The 16,266-nt window shown below is 53.9% G+C and overlaps 1 protein-coding gene across 1 annotated transcript; it reads right to left on the bottom strand.

The window, feature by feature from the left end:
* Positions 1 to 1,069: 1,069 nt before the first annotated feature.
* TXN2 (thioredoxin 2) lies at positions 1,070 to 14,664 on the bottom strand (the record flags this gene model as incomplete). Its single annotated transcript, XM_080705297.1, has 3 exons — positions 1,070 to 1,183; positions 11,677 to 11,800; positions 14,402 to 14,664. 3 exons carry the CDS (start codon positions 14,662 to 14,664, stop codon positions 1,070 to 1,072), a joined length of 501 nt encoding a protein of 166 aa, XP_080561423.1.
* Between the last annotated feature and the right edge of the window lie 1,602 nt (positions 14,665 to 16,266).

The raw sequence follows: 16,266 nt of genomic DNA, 5'->3' as shown, positions 1-16,266 counted from the left end.
GTCAGGACACTCCTGCCATGGCCACCCAGCACTCAAGACCTGCGGGGATCTGGCAGCCAGGCCTTGCTGGTGAGCCTGGCCCAAGGCCTGGGATGTACCGGGAGCACGCGCAGGAAGGATGGCGGACCCTTGGGTGCCAGGCACTGCGAGGGTCTTGGAGCCACTGGTGAAGGAAGCTGCAGGCCGGTTTCAGAGGCCATCGTGTCGGGGTAGACTCCAGTCCTCACGGGGCCTAGAGATACATGTGAAGGGGTCTTCAGACCCGCAGCCACTGAAGTGATACTATTAGGAATGTCCAGTCAGGGGGTCGCAGGGTCCCGAGTGCTCAGAGCCCAGACAGAACGGGAGCTGCGGACAGTGCAAACCCTAGCTTTATTAGTGGGACTTGTTCACAGCTGCACCTCTGGCAAGGGGAAGTGGTGGTGAAGGCAGTGCCTGGAGCCCGCCAGAGTCAAAGCCCACGGGGCACCTGCAGCCCAGCACTGTACCCCACCCCCGCGCCGGGGGGGATGGGTGGCAGCTCCTAGGGTGGGGGGACAGAGTGAATCCAGAGATTTTAGGGGGGGGGGCCCAGGGTCTGTTCTTCACAGCAGGAGGTAGAAGGGATCACATAAATTTCTTTATTACAGACCTACAAAAAACGAGAGAATGATATATTATTCCCACTTGTTTGGCTTGTTTCCTTCTATTTGTTTACAAAACAGCAGCAGGAAAAAAATATGCAGGAGGCGGACGAGCTGTGCTGGGTGTGCAGATCGGAAGGGTCGGGGTGACGGGACCGACTGCCGGCTTGGGCTCGCTCTGGTGTCAGGACTGCGGCAGGTCCTGGAGGGTGCAGACAAGATGGGCGGGAAGACGACGTCCTAGGCCGGCGGCAGCACCACTCCCCTGGGGCCACCCTGGCAGCCGGAAGCACAGTGGAGCCCACATTTGGAGGCCAGTCTCCACAGCGCGGCCCCCCAGGGCCAGACGGGGTGGGCGGGGCCGGCGTGGAGGGGCGAGTGCTACTGGGCTCCTCCCCGGGACAGGGTCCTGGGCGGGCGAGGGCCATCGGGCTCTTCCCTGCCTGTCAGCCAATCAGCTTCTTGAGGAAGGCCTCCAGCTGGTCCTCATCTTTGATGCCCACAAACTTGTCCACCACGTCCCCATTCTTGATGGCCAGCACGGTCGGCACAGCTGACACCTGGGTGGAGGGGACAGAGGGACCCAAGTCACCGGGAGCCGAGTGCCTCAACCACCTTCGCGGAAAGGCGGGGCCTGGCCAGGGGACTGCCCAGGACAGTGGCCTGCCCCGCTGCAGGGCCCACTGGCCGGGGAGACGTCTCCCTTGTGCACTCTCAGCAGTGCCTTTTCTCCCCCACCACACGCCTGACTCACTGGCCCGGTGGTTTGGCTGGAATGACAAGAGATGGAAATAACCCGCGCAGCTGCAGGAGGGCTGGGCGGAGGAGCCGGGCAGCCTGCTGCACAGCGCTGCTGCTGGCTAGCCGCGCTGCCTGTGGGCCTCACAGCCCTGCTCCGTGACCTGGGCGACCACGTCTACCTGGAGGGCTGCGCCAATGACTGAGCATCTACTCGTATAAAGCCGAGTGGCCAGGGACTACTGCCAGCCTGCCTCAGCCAGGCTGCAAGCGTAGGAGCTGCCGTGCCCGGTACACAGCGGGCGCTTAATGGACGTGGTGACAGAGGACGTGCCAGGCCGAGAGCCACTCTAGTGCCGCTGCAGAATGGGCAACAGGGCCCAGAGATTCACAGTGCACAAGGGCGCAGTCAGCAGGATCCCAGGCTCGTGTACCGGGCTGGAGGCAGATGGAAACGGCGACATTCCTGGTGTGTGAGGCACTGGCGCCGGCTCCCATGGGGACGGGCATGGATTACATGGATGGAGATGTAGCCAGGCCTGCTGGCATCCTTGTTCCCTGCTGCTTGGGCACCCTGCCTGGCATTGAGGGCACCTAGAAAAGCTACATAAACAGAACAAGATAAACGTACTTTCCTACACATGAGTTAACTACGAAGTAACACGAGTGATTTACACAAACCCGCCGGGTCCTCGCTAATCTGAGTGCTGACCTGGCTGTGACTCACCCTGGGAGGCTGAAGAGTCGGGGTTCAAAGCCTACGCATGGATCGAATACAAAGGAAACTGCGGGCCATGCCTGCCAGCCTCAGTCTCCATTGCTAGCTATGGCAGGCCCCACACCCACCCACCATGGACACTGAAAACCAGCACAGCAGACTCAGCAGCACAGGCCCTCATCTTAGTACCTCTGGGGCTGTTCACGGCCTCCCTGCCGCCTCCTGTACTGTCAAGGATTCTGCATGACTGCAGGCATCAGAGCCAGACGCCAGTGCATGGCACCCCGCTCAGGAAAGCGAGCCTCGGGCACACCACCAGGAGACCTGCGCCCTCTAGTGGCCATGGAGTGGGGCGCCTCAAAGCTGGCAACACTCAAAAGAGGCACAAAACTCAAATACCGGCTTTCGGTAATAAGTCTGGGAGTGTAACCCAGAGGTAGAAGGGTTTCCAGGAACCCCAGTACAAAAAAAAAAAAAAAAAAAAAAAAAACCCACAAAAAACTGGCTTTCAACTTTGCACAGGTAGATACCTACCGCCCTGTCCTCTCTGGGCTCAGTGGTAGAGCGCTTGCCTAGCATGTGAGAGGCCCAGCTGTGACCTCAAGCCCTGCGGGAGATGGGGATCCCTCTAACTTCCCACAGGTCTCCAGGCAGCAGGGAGGGTGCGCCAAGTTTTCCTGCAGCACTCAAGGAAAGTTGTGTTGCCCGCCTTTGTGCGGGCGAGCGCTGTGTGCTGGCGCATGCGCAGACCACGCTGCGGCCGGCGTGTGGCAGACAGGCTGTGAATGTGCTCTCCTGGTAAATCTAGTCACTCCTGATCACGGGGATTCTCCATGCCTGTGTGCACACGCATGTACAAAGCTGGGCTTCCAGGACTCTGCAGGGGTCTCTGGGCTGGAGTAGGAGGACACGGCTTTGCTGCTCTGGAGTCTGGCCTGTGAATCAGGAGGGGCTGGTCCCTGGGAACACGGCCACCAACGGAGGGGCACACCTGAGGGGTGACAGGCATGTGAGAGGCAGCCAGGAGGCAAGGATGTGCTTCCTCCTCAGTTCTGGAGGGGTTGGGGCCACATGTGCCTGGAGAACTCGGCAGGAGTGCGGATGCACATGTGTGACCCCAGCACGCCTGCAAGGCCGCAGAGCTCAAGGCCTGGCCCGTCAAAGCACGGCCACAGCACTCGGTGCCGGTGACCTCCTCCTTGGCTAACCGCAGAGGGACACCAAAGGAAAAGGTCACTGCCACCGAGAGCGCCAGCGGCAATGCTAGGCATTACACGTGCTGGCTTTTAAGTTCTGCCTCCAGGTAGGGCCAGTTTGTTTTATTTTTCGCAGTGCTGGGGGTGGAAGCCAGGGACAGGTTAGGTAGGCACTTTACCCCAGAACTGCACCTCCAAGCCCCAAGTAGGGTCATTTTAGAGACGAAGGCACCGGGGCTCACAGGCTGCGTGACTGTGCCAAGGTGCCCGCGGGCCAAGTGGTGGAGCTGGGAGGTGGATCAAGATCTGCTTGGCTCTGCTCCGTAACCGTACACTGCTCTGCTTCTGCCCAAGAGCAAAGAGACAAATACCAAGTCCCAGCAGGGCGAAGAACACGCGAAGAGGCAGCAAAAGGGCTTCATGCTCCACACGGGAAACAGCAAAATGTTTTGCAAAAGATTTTGGATAAGCCGGGCGTGGTGGTGGCATGCGCTTGTGATCCCTGTATTTGGGAGGCTGAGACAGGTGGATTCGCGGCCAGCTGCACCTCCGTAGTGAGGCCCTATTTTATTTTTTGTGGTACTAAGGGTGAAACCCAGAGGCTTCCTACCTCTGGGCTACACTCCCAGACCTATTTTATACTTTATTTGGAAACAGGGTCTCACTAAGTTGCTGAGAGCCTCACTAAGTAGCTGAGGCTGGCTTCGAATCTGCGTGATCCTCCTGTCTCAGCCTCCCAAGCGCGGGAATTACAAGCGTGCACCACGACGCCTGGCTCAGGACCTCACAATTTAGTGAGACCCTGTTTCAAAATAAAGAACAGGACTAGGGAATGTAGCTCAGAGGTAAAATGCCCCTGGGTTAAACTGCCAGTACTGCAAATAAGTGAAAAAAAGAAATAATAAAAAGCTTTTGAATGTAAGAAAATTCTTTAAAAGCGTTGTCATTGATAAAAGCAAATCCAATTTTATAATTCTAGATAAGGCAAAACTATGGAGAGGGTAAAAAGATGAGTGGCTGCCAGGGGCTGAAGGCAGGAGGAATCAACAGGTAGAACAGAGATTTTTAGGGTAAGGAGAATTCTGTGTACGATACCACAATAGTGGATATTTTTCATCAAATACCAAGAGTCCCCCTGCCTAATGTCTATTATGAACTCTGGGTAATAGCAAGAAGTCAGCAGGTTTAACCCTCCGGGGAGGACGATGGGAGTGGAGTGGGGAGGCCGTGTGTTGGGAGTAGGGGACACATAGAAAGATCCGTTTGATTTTACACAAACCTAAAATTGCTCGTGCACGCCCCCCCCCATATATATATATATATATATATATAATCTTGGGACAGGTGTGGTGGTGCACACTTGTAATTCCAGCCCTTGGGAGGCTGAGACAGGAGGATCGCACAGGTTCAAAGCCACCCTCGGCTACTTAGTGCGGCTCTCAGCAACTTAATGAGACCCTGTTTCCAAATAAAGTATAAAATAGGACTAGGAGTGAAGCCCGAAGGTAGAAAAGCCCCTGGGTTCCACCCCCAGAACCACACACACAACACACACACACACACACATTTTTGCAGTACTGGGGATCCATTCATTAAACTGCGAGGGCCTCACTACAGGTGGGTGCACTATAATGGGGCATGCCTTGCTTTTTAAAAAGGCTCTGGGGGAAGCCCCGAGTGCTGTGTGCATGCCTGTCACCATCACTATGAACTACATTATGGTGTGAGACTACAAAAGTCTATACAAATAAATACAATATTTTTGCCAGGCCTGGTGGCAATGGATCAGATGGATCAGGAGGACTAGAAGTTCAAGGACAGCCTTGGTAACTTTGTGAAACCCTGTATTAAAAAAAAAAAAAAAGTTGGTTGTGGTGGGGCACACCTGGAATCCCAGTACTTGGGAGGCTGAGCTAGGAGGATCACAGGTTTGAGGACAGCCTCAGTAAGTAGTGAGACACTCATCAACCTAGTGAGATCCTGTTTCAAAATAAAGAAAAAAAAAAAATAGAGCTGGGATTGTTAGCTTGGAGGTAAAATGCCCCTGGGTTCAAATCCCAGTGTAAAAAACAACACCCCAAAACAAAAACAAATACAACAAACAAACAAACAAACACCAGAAAAAGGACTGGGGGTTTAGCTCAGAGCTAAACTATGAGGCTCCCTTCCCATTACGGGGTCAGAAGGAAAGATCAGTGGTTGCCGCGAGCTCAAGGGGGTGGGCGCTGGGGATAAACAGGAGCGCGGAGTCTACCGTACCATACGGCAATTCTACAGCACACACGTCATCACACACCTGCGGAGTGGACTTCCTCCCAGGGAAGCTTCTTTGTGGTACTGAAGATGGAACTCGGGGTGGGGTGGGGGGCGTCCTCTGGGCTATACCTCCAGCCCTTTTTATTTTAGAAAATGATTGTGCTGGCCTTAAACCTCCTGTTTCAGCCTCCCAAGTACTAGATTACAGGTGTCACCGGAACTGGCTGGGATGGAGGACTTAAAAGAACAGGCCTCCCTAGGTCAACACGGGCCTTTTACAACTTCTGCTTCTCCACGTGTGGCCCGGGAGCCCACACTGCACGACTTGAGAGCTTGTCGGAGATGCAGGATCTCGGGCCTCCTGGACCACAGAATCAGACTCTGTTCATCTGTTCCCACCGTGCTAGGCTGGACCTAGGGCCTGGGGTACACGAGGTCCGCGTTCTACCAAGTTACACCCTCAGAACCACACTCTGCTCTCTGTGTGTGTGGCACTGGGGTCTAACCCGGGGCATTCTATTTCCAAGCAACACCCCCAGCCCCATTTTCTTTTTATTTGGAAACAAGGTCTCACTAGGTTGAGCCTCACTACTTGCTGACACTATCCTTAACCTGCAATCCGCCTGTCTTAGTTTCCCAAGTCCTGGGATTACAGGCATGAGCCACATACTCCGCTTTTTAACAATATTCCAGGTTGTATTCATGTCTGACAATTCTTTCAAAGGGGAAATGGTGCTGGGTGCACTCGTGGACACCTGCGGTCCTAGCTAAGCGGGAGGCTGAGGCAGGAGAACTGAGTCTGAGGCTAGCCTGGGCAAGACCTGTCCCCAAATAAGAAAGGGCTGGGGAATAGCTCAGAGGCAGAGCACTGACCTAGCGCGTACAGTTCTAGGTTTGATCCCCAGTGCCCCACCAAAAGAACAGAAAGAAGGAGGGGCAGGAGGAAAACAGTAGCCTCAAGTGAGCCGAGGGGTGCAGGTGGCAGGGATGCCCTTGCTCTCACCTGGCTGCACTCTTAAAGTGCTTCTTTTTTTTTTTTTTTTGGTGGTACTGGGGTTCCTGGAAGCACCTCTACCTCCGGGCTACACTCCCAGACCTATTTTTACTTTTTTTTTATTTATTTGGAAACAGGGTCTCCTAAGCCAGCTTCGAACCTGCTCGATCCTCCTGTCTCCGCCTCCCAAGCACGGGGATTACAGGCATGCGCCACCACGCCCGGCTTAAAGTGCTTCTTAAAGGGCCCCAGCCCTCGGTGTGTAGACAAAGAGATAAAAGGGGTGTGTAGACAAAGAGATAAAAGGTCGCACTTCCAAGTGGGGGTGGCAGGGAGGCCTGCTGGTAGCCTGCCTGAGCTCCACCTGGCCCTCTAGCATGGGCGGGTGCTGGGAGCATGGGAGGGTGGGTGTAGGGGAGACTCCTGAGGAAGGAGACTCAGCAGAGGGCTTGTGCTGGGGCGGAGTCGGGGAGCTGGGGAGAAGGGCCTAATTCCTGGATAATCACTGATCCCGCTGTTGCTTGGTTTTTCATGCTGGGCAATCGTGCCACCCTGATAGTGAGGAGATAGAAAGGAAACAGGCAGATAGGGAAAAGGCCTTGGTAGAAAAAAGTTAATTTCCTGAGTTTCCTGAGGGGCAACAAATGCCTGAAACTCTAAAGGCTCAGAGATAAGAAGGCCAGAGCTTCACAAAGCCATCCTGAGTTTCCTAATCAACAAACCCACCCAGCAAGTCTGGCATTCCTGAAAGGAGACCCTTCAAAGGACTTGCAAATGCCCTATGCAAATTCTCCTTGGAATCCCAAAAGTCACCCTAACCAAAACGGACTTTCAAGCAGTCAGGCAAGGCCAGTCGGATGGCAAAGGGGGACTTTCCCCGCTCGGAACCCCCCCCCCCTTCTCAGGTCGTGTTGGCCCTGAGAGAAGGCAGAGTGCATCTGAGAGCACGTGGCTCGGGAAACTCTCGAGTAGTGACCTGAAGGCCTCTGCTGGACATCATGGCTGGCCAGGCCCCTAGGGGTGACCTGTACCTCTTTTCTGGCAGATCGCGTGGACTCTGGGAGAAAGTAGTTTGCAACTGATGGGCACTCGGCTCGGGCGACACTCGGGTAGTGACCCTGAAGGCAGCTACTGGACCCCGGAGTTCTGACCGCCCCTTTGGGGTGTTCGGCCACTTTTCTCTATTCCCTTCTGGCAGATCGCGTGGACTCCGGAAGAAAGCAGCCTGCACCTGAAGGCAATTCGGCTTGGGCTACTCTCAAGTATTGTCCTGAAGGCAGCTGCTGGACCCAGAGTTCCAGCCCCTTTGGGGGTGCTCAGCCACCCTTGCCCCATTCCCTGCTGCTTCCAATAAACCTTTTACTCCCCTTCCTGAGGTCTGTGGGTGTCATTCTTCGCTCTCCGTAGACAAGAACTCGCCGGGTTTTCTCTCAAGAAACCCCCGTTTCAGCAGCATTTAAAGCAGCCTCTCCAACAAATTCATCTAACATCGAGAAGGTCTCGCGGCCCTGGAGGATGCTGTCCCCGGAAGTACTGTGGATCTTGGTGCCAACTTCCCTTCTGGACACTCTTCAGAAGGAATGGTATGAGGGAAGGACGGAAGGGCGGGGTGGGAGGGGACAGGAAGAATCCCGCTGGAGCTCCTGACCCTTGCAGCCACGCCAGCCCAGGCTGAGCACAGCAGGTGATGTGGCCAGGCTGAGGCCTTTCTGTGACCACATGCACATCACCTGGACAGCTGCAGAGGGAGCGAGGTCCCACCCAAGAGCCCTCCTCGCCTTCCAGGCTGGCCCAGTCACCAGGCTCTCTGGAGGCAGGTGGGGTGGTCCTTGGAAGGCTGCTGAGGCTGAGGCTGTGTGTCCAGCAGTGCCAGGAGGACGCAGCCATCTTAGACTGTCCACAGCACTGGAGGGGCCCCAGGAGCCTCGGCCTTGTGCTGCGAGGTCAGACCCTTGCTCTTGTAGCTGCTTTGGTCCAGGGCGCAGGACAGACAAGTAGAGGAGAGCCAGGGCCGTGGAAAAGTTAAGAGTCCCATCTCACTGGGCAACAGAGAGGGGCTTTTTAAAAAGTAGCCAGCCAGCCGGGCGTGGGGATGCATGCTTGTAATAGCAATACTTGGGAGGCTGAGACAGGAGGGTCGCAGGTTTGCAGCCAGCTTCAGCTACTCAGTGAGGCCCTCCTTAATTTAGTGAGACCCTGTTTCAAAATAAAGAATAAAGAATCGAGCTGGGGATGTAGCTTGGAGGTAGAATGTCATTGTTTCAAATAAAAAATTAAGCTGTATCCCAACCTTGGGAGGCCACAGGTTCATGGCCAGCTTCAGCTATTTAGTGAGGGCCTAAGCAATTTAGTGAGACTCTGTTTCAAAATAAAGAATAAAGCTGGGCATGGTAGTGCATGCCTGTAATCCCAGCATTCGGGAGGCTGAAACCGGAGGATCAGGGTTCGCGGACAGCCTCAACCCTTTGAAACAGTGAGACCCTGTTTCAAAATAAAGAATAAAAAATAGGGAAGGGGGTATAGCTTGGAGGTTGAATGTCCCCTGGGTTCCATCCCCAGACCCGCAAAAAAAAAAAAAAAAAAAAGGACTGGGGTGTAGCTGGTAGTAGAATGGGTTCCATCCCCAGTACGGGGGGGGGGGGGGGGGAATCAGAAACAAAAGAAAGAATAAACCCCCCAGTACTGCAAAAAACAAAACAAGAACAACAACAAAAAAACCCCCACAAAAACCAAAAAAACCAGCCATCCCTGCATGAGGCCTTATCACACCCTGGTTGCCCTGGTTATCAGTCCCAGGGCCCCCAGGGCCTCTCTGCACCTCACCTCCTCCTTTGGCGACCACTACCTCCTTGCCCAGCCCCACAGGCAGCCTGCGGTCCTCAGCCTGCCTACCCCTCCCCATGCCCAGCCCGGGGACACTGCTGGAGGATGGGCACCTCCACTTTGGCTGTCCTCTGGGAGTTAGCCTGGGCTTCGACTCTGCAGAAGAAAGAAGCCCGATCCTGATCTGGCCAGATCAGGATCAAGGAAAGCGGAAATGTGGATTTTCATGTGAACCCGTCTCAGCTTTAAGTTTCAGCATCTGGTTTTTCCCATTTCTTCAGAACACCTGGAGTCCAGACCACTTGTGCCTGTGAACCAGAGTTGGCCCTCCTCGGCCGGCTGTCCACCGACCGCCCTCCCCCAGTCCGATGTGCGTCCCCAGCTGCCTGTTCTCACTGAGGCCACATGGCCAGCCACAGAGGCCCCTCCCCCTTTCTGAAGCTGTGGGGGTCTCCGAGGCCCAGGACGCTCTACCTCTCTGGGTCTGTCCTGCTTTGAGCACACGGTGGTCCGCTGGCCTCGGAACCCGCCCAACTTAGGGTCTTTGCGTTTGCTGTCTGCTCTGCCTCGCAGTTCTTCCAAAGACAATATGTCAGCTTCTCGGCAAGTTGTCCCCCAACGCACCTGCAGCACTCCCAGATTTAGATTTACTTTTCCCCATCGCACTTGTTAAAGGCTGAATATTCCCTTTTTTTTGGCTACTAGAGATTGAACCCAGGGATAGTCTACCTCTGAGCTACAACCCATGCCTTTTTTAAAAAATTTGAAAGGGGGTCTTGCTAAGTAGCCGAGGCTGGCCTCAAACCTGCGATCCTCCGGTCTCAGCTTCCTAAGTACTGGGATTACAGGTGTGGGCCACCATGCCTAACTCAAATTGAGTGCTCCTTAACTGAAATGCTTGGAATCAGAAGTGTTTTGGATTTCAGATTTTTCTGGGCTTTAGAATATTGACACAGACTTTGCCAGCTGAGTATCCCTAGCCAAAAATCTGAAACGCTCCAAAATCCAAAACTTTGGGAGTACTGATGTGACGCTCAACCTGTACCTACAGCAGGGTCAGTGGACTATGGTCATGGGCTGAATGCAGCCTGCCGCCTGTTTTTGTAAATAGTTTTATTGGAACGTGGCCATGCCCTTTCATTTGAACACCGTGACTCTCACTGCTACAAGGACAGTTGTGCGATCGCAGTAGAGGCTCAAAGATTTATGACCTGGCTCAGGGAGAAAGGGCTGCCAGTTCCTGACTTAAAACACTACAACAAGCCGGGCGTGGTGGCGCAGGCTTGTCATACCAGCATTCGGGAGGCTGAGACGGGAGGATCGTGGTTTGAGGACAGCCCCAGCTACTTAGTGAGGCCCTCTGCAACTCAGTGAGACCGGGTTTCAAATTAAAGAATAAAAAAATTGGGCAAGGGCCGGGCGTGGTGGCGCACACTCGTAATCCCCGCGCTTGGGAGGCGGAGATAGGAGGATCGTGCAGGTTTGAAGCCAGCTCCTCTGGCTTAAGAGACCCTGTTTCCAAATAAAAATATAAAAAAATAGGTCTGGGAGTGTAGCCCGGAGGTAGAAGGGTTTCCAGGAACCCCACCAAAAAAAAAAAAAAAAAAAATAGGTAGCTCAAAAGTTGAATGCTCCCGGGTTCTATCCCCAGACCCGCGAAAAAATAAAAAAAAAAATTAAAAAATTAAATTAAATTAAAAAATAAAATGAAAACCACTACAACGGAGGCCCCGCGAAAGCTAGTTTGCTCACTGCCGTCTCTCTGCACCTGGTCACCACGCCTGGCAGGAGAGTTGCTCAGGAGACTGCGCACGACGCTTGGCGCCTGTGCGCGCTGCTCTGGCAGCTCTTCCCTCTCAGCACCTCCTGCGTGCTTGTGCTCAGAGGGCCTAACGTGCCGTCCCTGTCCCATTCCCCCAGGAACAGCCAGTCCCTGCTCCTAGCACTTCTTGCCCTACGCTGAAATGCTCTGTTCTCTGCTGGGAGACTAGAGCTACTTGGGGACAAGGGTCCCCCCATCTGTGCACATGGCAGAGCTCCTAAGGGACTGCCGACCCAGTGCGGATGGAGGAGTGACGCTGCACTGTCCTGATGCTCAGACGACAGCGTGGCGCACTGGACCACTCGACCTGTCCCCTGACGCTGAAGTGAGACCAGCGGCTCAGAGGACCCATGGCCACACGGGCAAAGCTCTCTAAGCTCCAGAACTCTAGCAAAGCCCCGCACACCCGACTGGCCACATGGCGGTCACCAGACATTTCACATGCCAGCTGCCCCTGGGCCCAACAGTCCCGCACTGGCTGCCCGTGGCAACCCCACCAACTGTACCTCATACTCGATGGCGAGGTCGGTGTGGTCATCAATGTCCACCTTGGCCATCACCACCTTCCCGCGCTGCTTGGCCACCATCTTCTCTAGCCGTGGCCCCAGGATCTTACAGGGGCCACACCACCTTGGGAGGCGAGAGGGGGCACCCAGTCAGTTACAGGAGCGCCACCTACCCCTCCACCTCCCGCTGGCCCAAATGGACACAGTGGATGCGGAACGGGCCAGCCGCCGCGCTGGTACCTCAGCTCCCCATCCTCCAAAGAAGCCGAGGCCCGCACCAGTCAAGGAGCGCGTGCGATGACAGAGCTAGGGCAGGCCAGGGGGACGGGGACCAGGTGGGTACAGAGTGCTTCCTCTTGCCCGGGTCACCCTGAGCTCTCAGCCCGTGTCTGCTGCCCTCACTGTCCTGATCGGACTGCACGGACACCCTCGAGGGGAGGGGGCAGCTCTTCCAGGACAGAAGCTGTCCTGTGGCAGTAAGGCAGTGCCTGGAACCGAATGAACACGATCACGTCCACTTCTTGGCTGAAGAAAGTGGGGCATTACCTGTTGATATTCCATTTCAGAAGCCCTCTCACTAGCCCAGGGACAGAATGACCTTGCCTTCCACAAACCCCCGCCAACAACTCCCAACATATTATCAGCCTTCAAAACTCCTTCCATTTAGCCGCCGGGCGTGGTGGCACACACTTATGATCCCGGCATCTGGGAGGCTGAGACAGGAGGATCTCAGTTCGCGGATAGCCTCAGCTACTTAGTGAGGCCCTTCGCAACTCAGTGAGATCCTGTTTCAAAAAGACAAAAAGCCAGCTGGGCGTGGTGGCGCACACTTGTAATCCCAGTATTCGGGAGGCTGAGACCGGAGGATTGCAGTTTGCGGGCAGCCTCAACTACTTAGCGAGGCCCTCTGCAACTCAGTGAGACCAGGTTTCAAAATAAAGAATAAAAAATAGGGCAGGGAGTGTAGCTCAGAGGTCAAATGCCCCTGGGTTCCATCCCCAGTACTGCAAAAACAAAAAACAAAACAACCCCCCCCCCCAAAAAAAAAACACCTTCCATTCGGAAGCCCAGCACGGTGATGCACACCTGTAATCCAGGTTCTTGAGAGGCTGAACAGGAGGATGGCGGGCTCAACAGGTTCAAGGCCAGCCTCAACAACTTAGTGAGGCCCTCAGCAACTTAAGACTGTTTTGAAACAAAAACCAAACAGAACTGGGAGCATTGCTCAGAGGCAGAAGGCCCCTGGATTCAAGGCTAGAACCCCAAAAACCCTTTACATTCATAGACTTAACTCAGTCAATGAATCCACAACACCTAAAGACTCAGTCTAGCAGGACTGATGGCACACACCCATAAACCCAGTGGCTCCTGAGGCTGAGGCAAGAGGGCCACAAGTTAAGGCCAGTTTGGGCAACTGAATAACACCCTGCCTCAAAATTAAAAAGGGCTGGTGTAGCTCACTGTAGACTGCTCCGGGTTCAAACTCTAGAACTGCAAAAAACAAAAAAACCCAAAAACAACCCTCTCCCCAAAGGACCCAGTCTGGAAGACCTTATCTCCAAGGATATCAAGCAACCTGCCCAAGGCAAGACAGTGAGTCAGAGGAAAAAATCAGAAAGAAAGAAAAATAATCTGTCAGACACTTGTACAGAAAACTCAATTTCTAACCCAGGCAACACTGGCACACCGGCTCTTCCCAAGGTGGCTCATTCTGGGGGTCTGCCAGGCTTTTTTGTATTAGGATCTAGCTAGGCCCCAAAGATCTGGAAATGAAGGGAGAGGCCCAGGCTAAAATTCAGGTCATGGGCATTCCTGTGTCTTTAAAATAAACTCCTATGGCACTGAGACGAAATTCGCCTGCTCATGCTGTGCATGCTTGGGCCCGCAATGGTGGCCATGATAGCTGTTTGTGGCCCTTCTCATGGTTTTAATGCTAAGATGTTAAAAAAAAATCGACTCCTGGGCTCAGTGGTACATGCCGTAATCCCAGTACTTGGGAGGCTGAGACAGGAGGATCACAGGTTCCAGGCCAGCCTCTGCAACATAGCAAGACCCTCATCACTTAGTTAGACCCTCTTTCCAAATAAAATAATAAAATAGGGCTGGGGGTATAGCTCAGAAATAGAACACCCCTGGGTTCAATTCCTATTACTGCAAAAATAAATATATATTAAAAGACACTTTAGCTGGGCAGGCATGGTGGCACATATTTGTAATCCCAGTACTTGAGGGACAGGAGGATTATGGGTTCATAGCCAGCTTTGGCAACTTAGTGAGGCTCTCAGAAATCTTAATTAGACTCTGTTTCCAAATAAAGAAATAAAATCGGGATGGGGCATGTGTGGCCTCTAGGTTCAATCCCTAGTACCAAACAACAACAAAACAAACCCACTTTATGTGCAGAGCCAGGAATTGGTAAACACAGGAAGCCAGGTGATACTACTGACACATTTTCTTAACTTTGGTCCTAGCTGAAAATGACTCTGAGCTTTTTGGGCAGTGGAATACAGAATTTCAGTGTTTCCCAGCACTCATCACGGTCACCTCTGAAGACTGCTTACTAGTCACCAGACGGCCCTTGCCTTAACATCAGGGACTGGGTTCCACCAGCCTTTGTAGTGAGTCTACGGATGAGAGGCACTGAACATGGAACTGGGGCATACGAGGTGCTCAAAAGACACCTGAACAGGTGCGACCTTCCTCTTCCACTGACCCCCATACTCACTGTGCATGGAAATCCACAACTACTGGTGTCTCACTGTTAACAACTCTGTCTTGAAAGTCAGGCCCATCCTGGATGTTAAAGGTTGTTGAACGGACTCTGGTGGTGTATACTGTCCGGGCTGGGCTGGGTGTTACTGTCAGGCCACCAGGCCTGCACTGTGGGGTCTGCAGGACCCTGGAGGTGAGGGGTGCCCACCGACCCTGAGGGAGCTTCCGGGAGATGGTGGAGGCCAGGAACCTCCTCAGGAGAAGTCGCTGAGCCATCTGTGAGCAAAGAAGCAGAAAGAGCTGGGGCACAAAATAGGAAATCAACACATTAGGGGAAAAGGGGGGATCTGGGAGTACAAAGCAGGTTGGGGCGGCTTAGGAAGATAGAGAGCTGGAAGCAATAATGCAAGGAAATACTGTAATATGTAAGATTTCTGGGGTAGAGGTTAAGAAATCAGAATCAAAATGGAGAAGGGCTGGGCATGGTGGTGCACACCTGTAATCCTAGTGTTTGGGAGGGTTAAGACAGGAGGATCACAGGTTCAAGAACAGCCTCAGCAATTGAGCAAGACTCCCAGCAACCTACCTAGACACTGTTTCAAAACAAGGAATAAAATAGGGCTGGGGTTGTAACTCAGAATTAAAATGCCTTTGGGTCAATCCCCAGTGCCACAACACACTAGCAACTAAAGCAGTCGGCAAACCAGAAAGGCAGGAAGAGTGAGCTGTCAACCAAAAGAGAAATCAAGATTTGGTGGAATTACAACAAGACAGAAATGAGGAACCAAGATTTGCACGGAACACCTGCTTAGGGCCAAGTGTATCACGCGTTACTGATTCTCCCAGGTGAACTTTGAGGAAGTCGCTATAATACCGTCCCTATTACAGATAAGCAATCCAAGGCTCGGGTAGATTAAATGACAAGCCCCAAGCAACTCAACGATTAAATTATAGTCAACACTGGGATCTAAGGCAGTCTGCAAAGTCCTTCTGCTATTGGGCGAGAAAAGGATTGGGCTAGCAACTATTCAAAGAAGGAACTAAGACGCACAAGTACAGAAGTGCAAAGGGAACCAAAAGAGAAGAAGCGTGTGTGTGGAGGGAACCCAGAAGGGGAGACACGTGCGCGGAGGAAACTCGGGAAGTAGGACGCCGCCTGGGGCCGCGGCTCTCCGGGGCCAGGTCCCCTGCTCCGGGCCTCAGTCCGCTCGCCGCCCACCCGCGCTAGGCGCGCCGGGACTCCCTCACTCCCCACACCTACTCCAGCCACCCCCAAGAGCCTCCTACCTCCCTGCGGGCGAACGAAGGGATGCAGAGCCCGGCCCTCCCCGCCCGTCAAGGGCACTCTTGACGTCACTTCCTTGGGGCGGGCCTCATCGTCACTTCCGGAAACAAGCACCAAGAAAGCGTCTCCCCGCAATCTGAAAGGCGACTTGGGTTTTCCACCAATGGGACGGAAGAAGGCCCCACGGAAGGGGTGGAGCTTCGGTTAGAAACCGGAAGGGGTGGGCGGGCTGTGGGGACCGGAAGCAGAGTGGAAGGGGCGGGGCCGGCGAAGGAGAGTCTGTTACGAGAGAAAAGGGCGGGCGGAAGGCGTGGCTCTGGATGCGGCAAGCTTGCTGCTTTATGGTTTTCTTTCTTTTTTTTTGGTGGTACTGGGGGTGGAACCCGAGGCTTTCTACCTCCGGGCTATACTCCCAGACCTTTTTTTATATTTTATTTGGAAACAGGGTCTCACTAAGTTGCTGAAAGCCTAAGTAGCTGAGGCTGGCTTCGGACCTGCGCGATCCAAGCGCGGGGATTACAAGCGTGCGCCACTGAGCCCAGCACGGAGCTTGAATTCTAAGGAGCACACGGAGCCGGGCGTGGTGGTGCAGG

This window comes from Muscardinus avellanarius (genome assembly GCF_963383645.1).
Source record: "Muscardinus avellanarius genome assembly, chromosome: 11".
NCBI classification, from domain to species: Eukaryota; Metazoa; Chordata; class Mammalia; order Rodentia; family Gliridae; genus Muscardinus; species Muscardinus avellanarius.
This window is presented reverse-complemented; position numbering and strand designations above follow the sequence as displayed.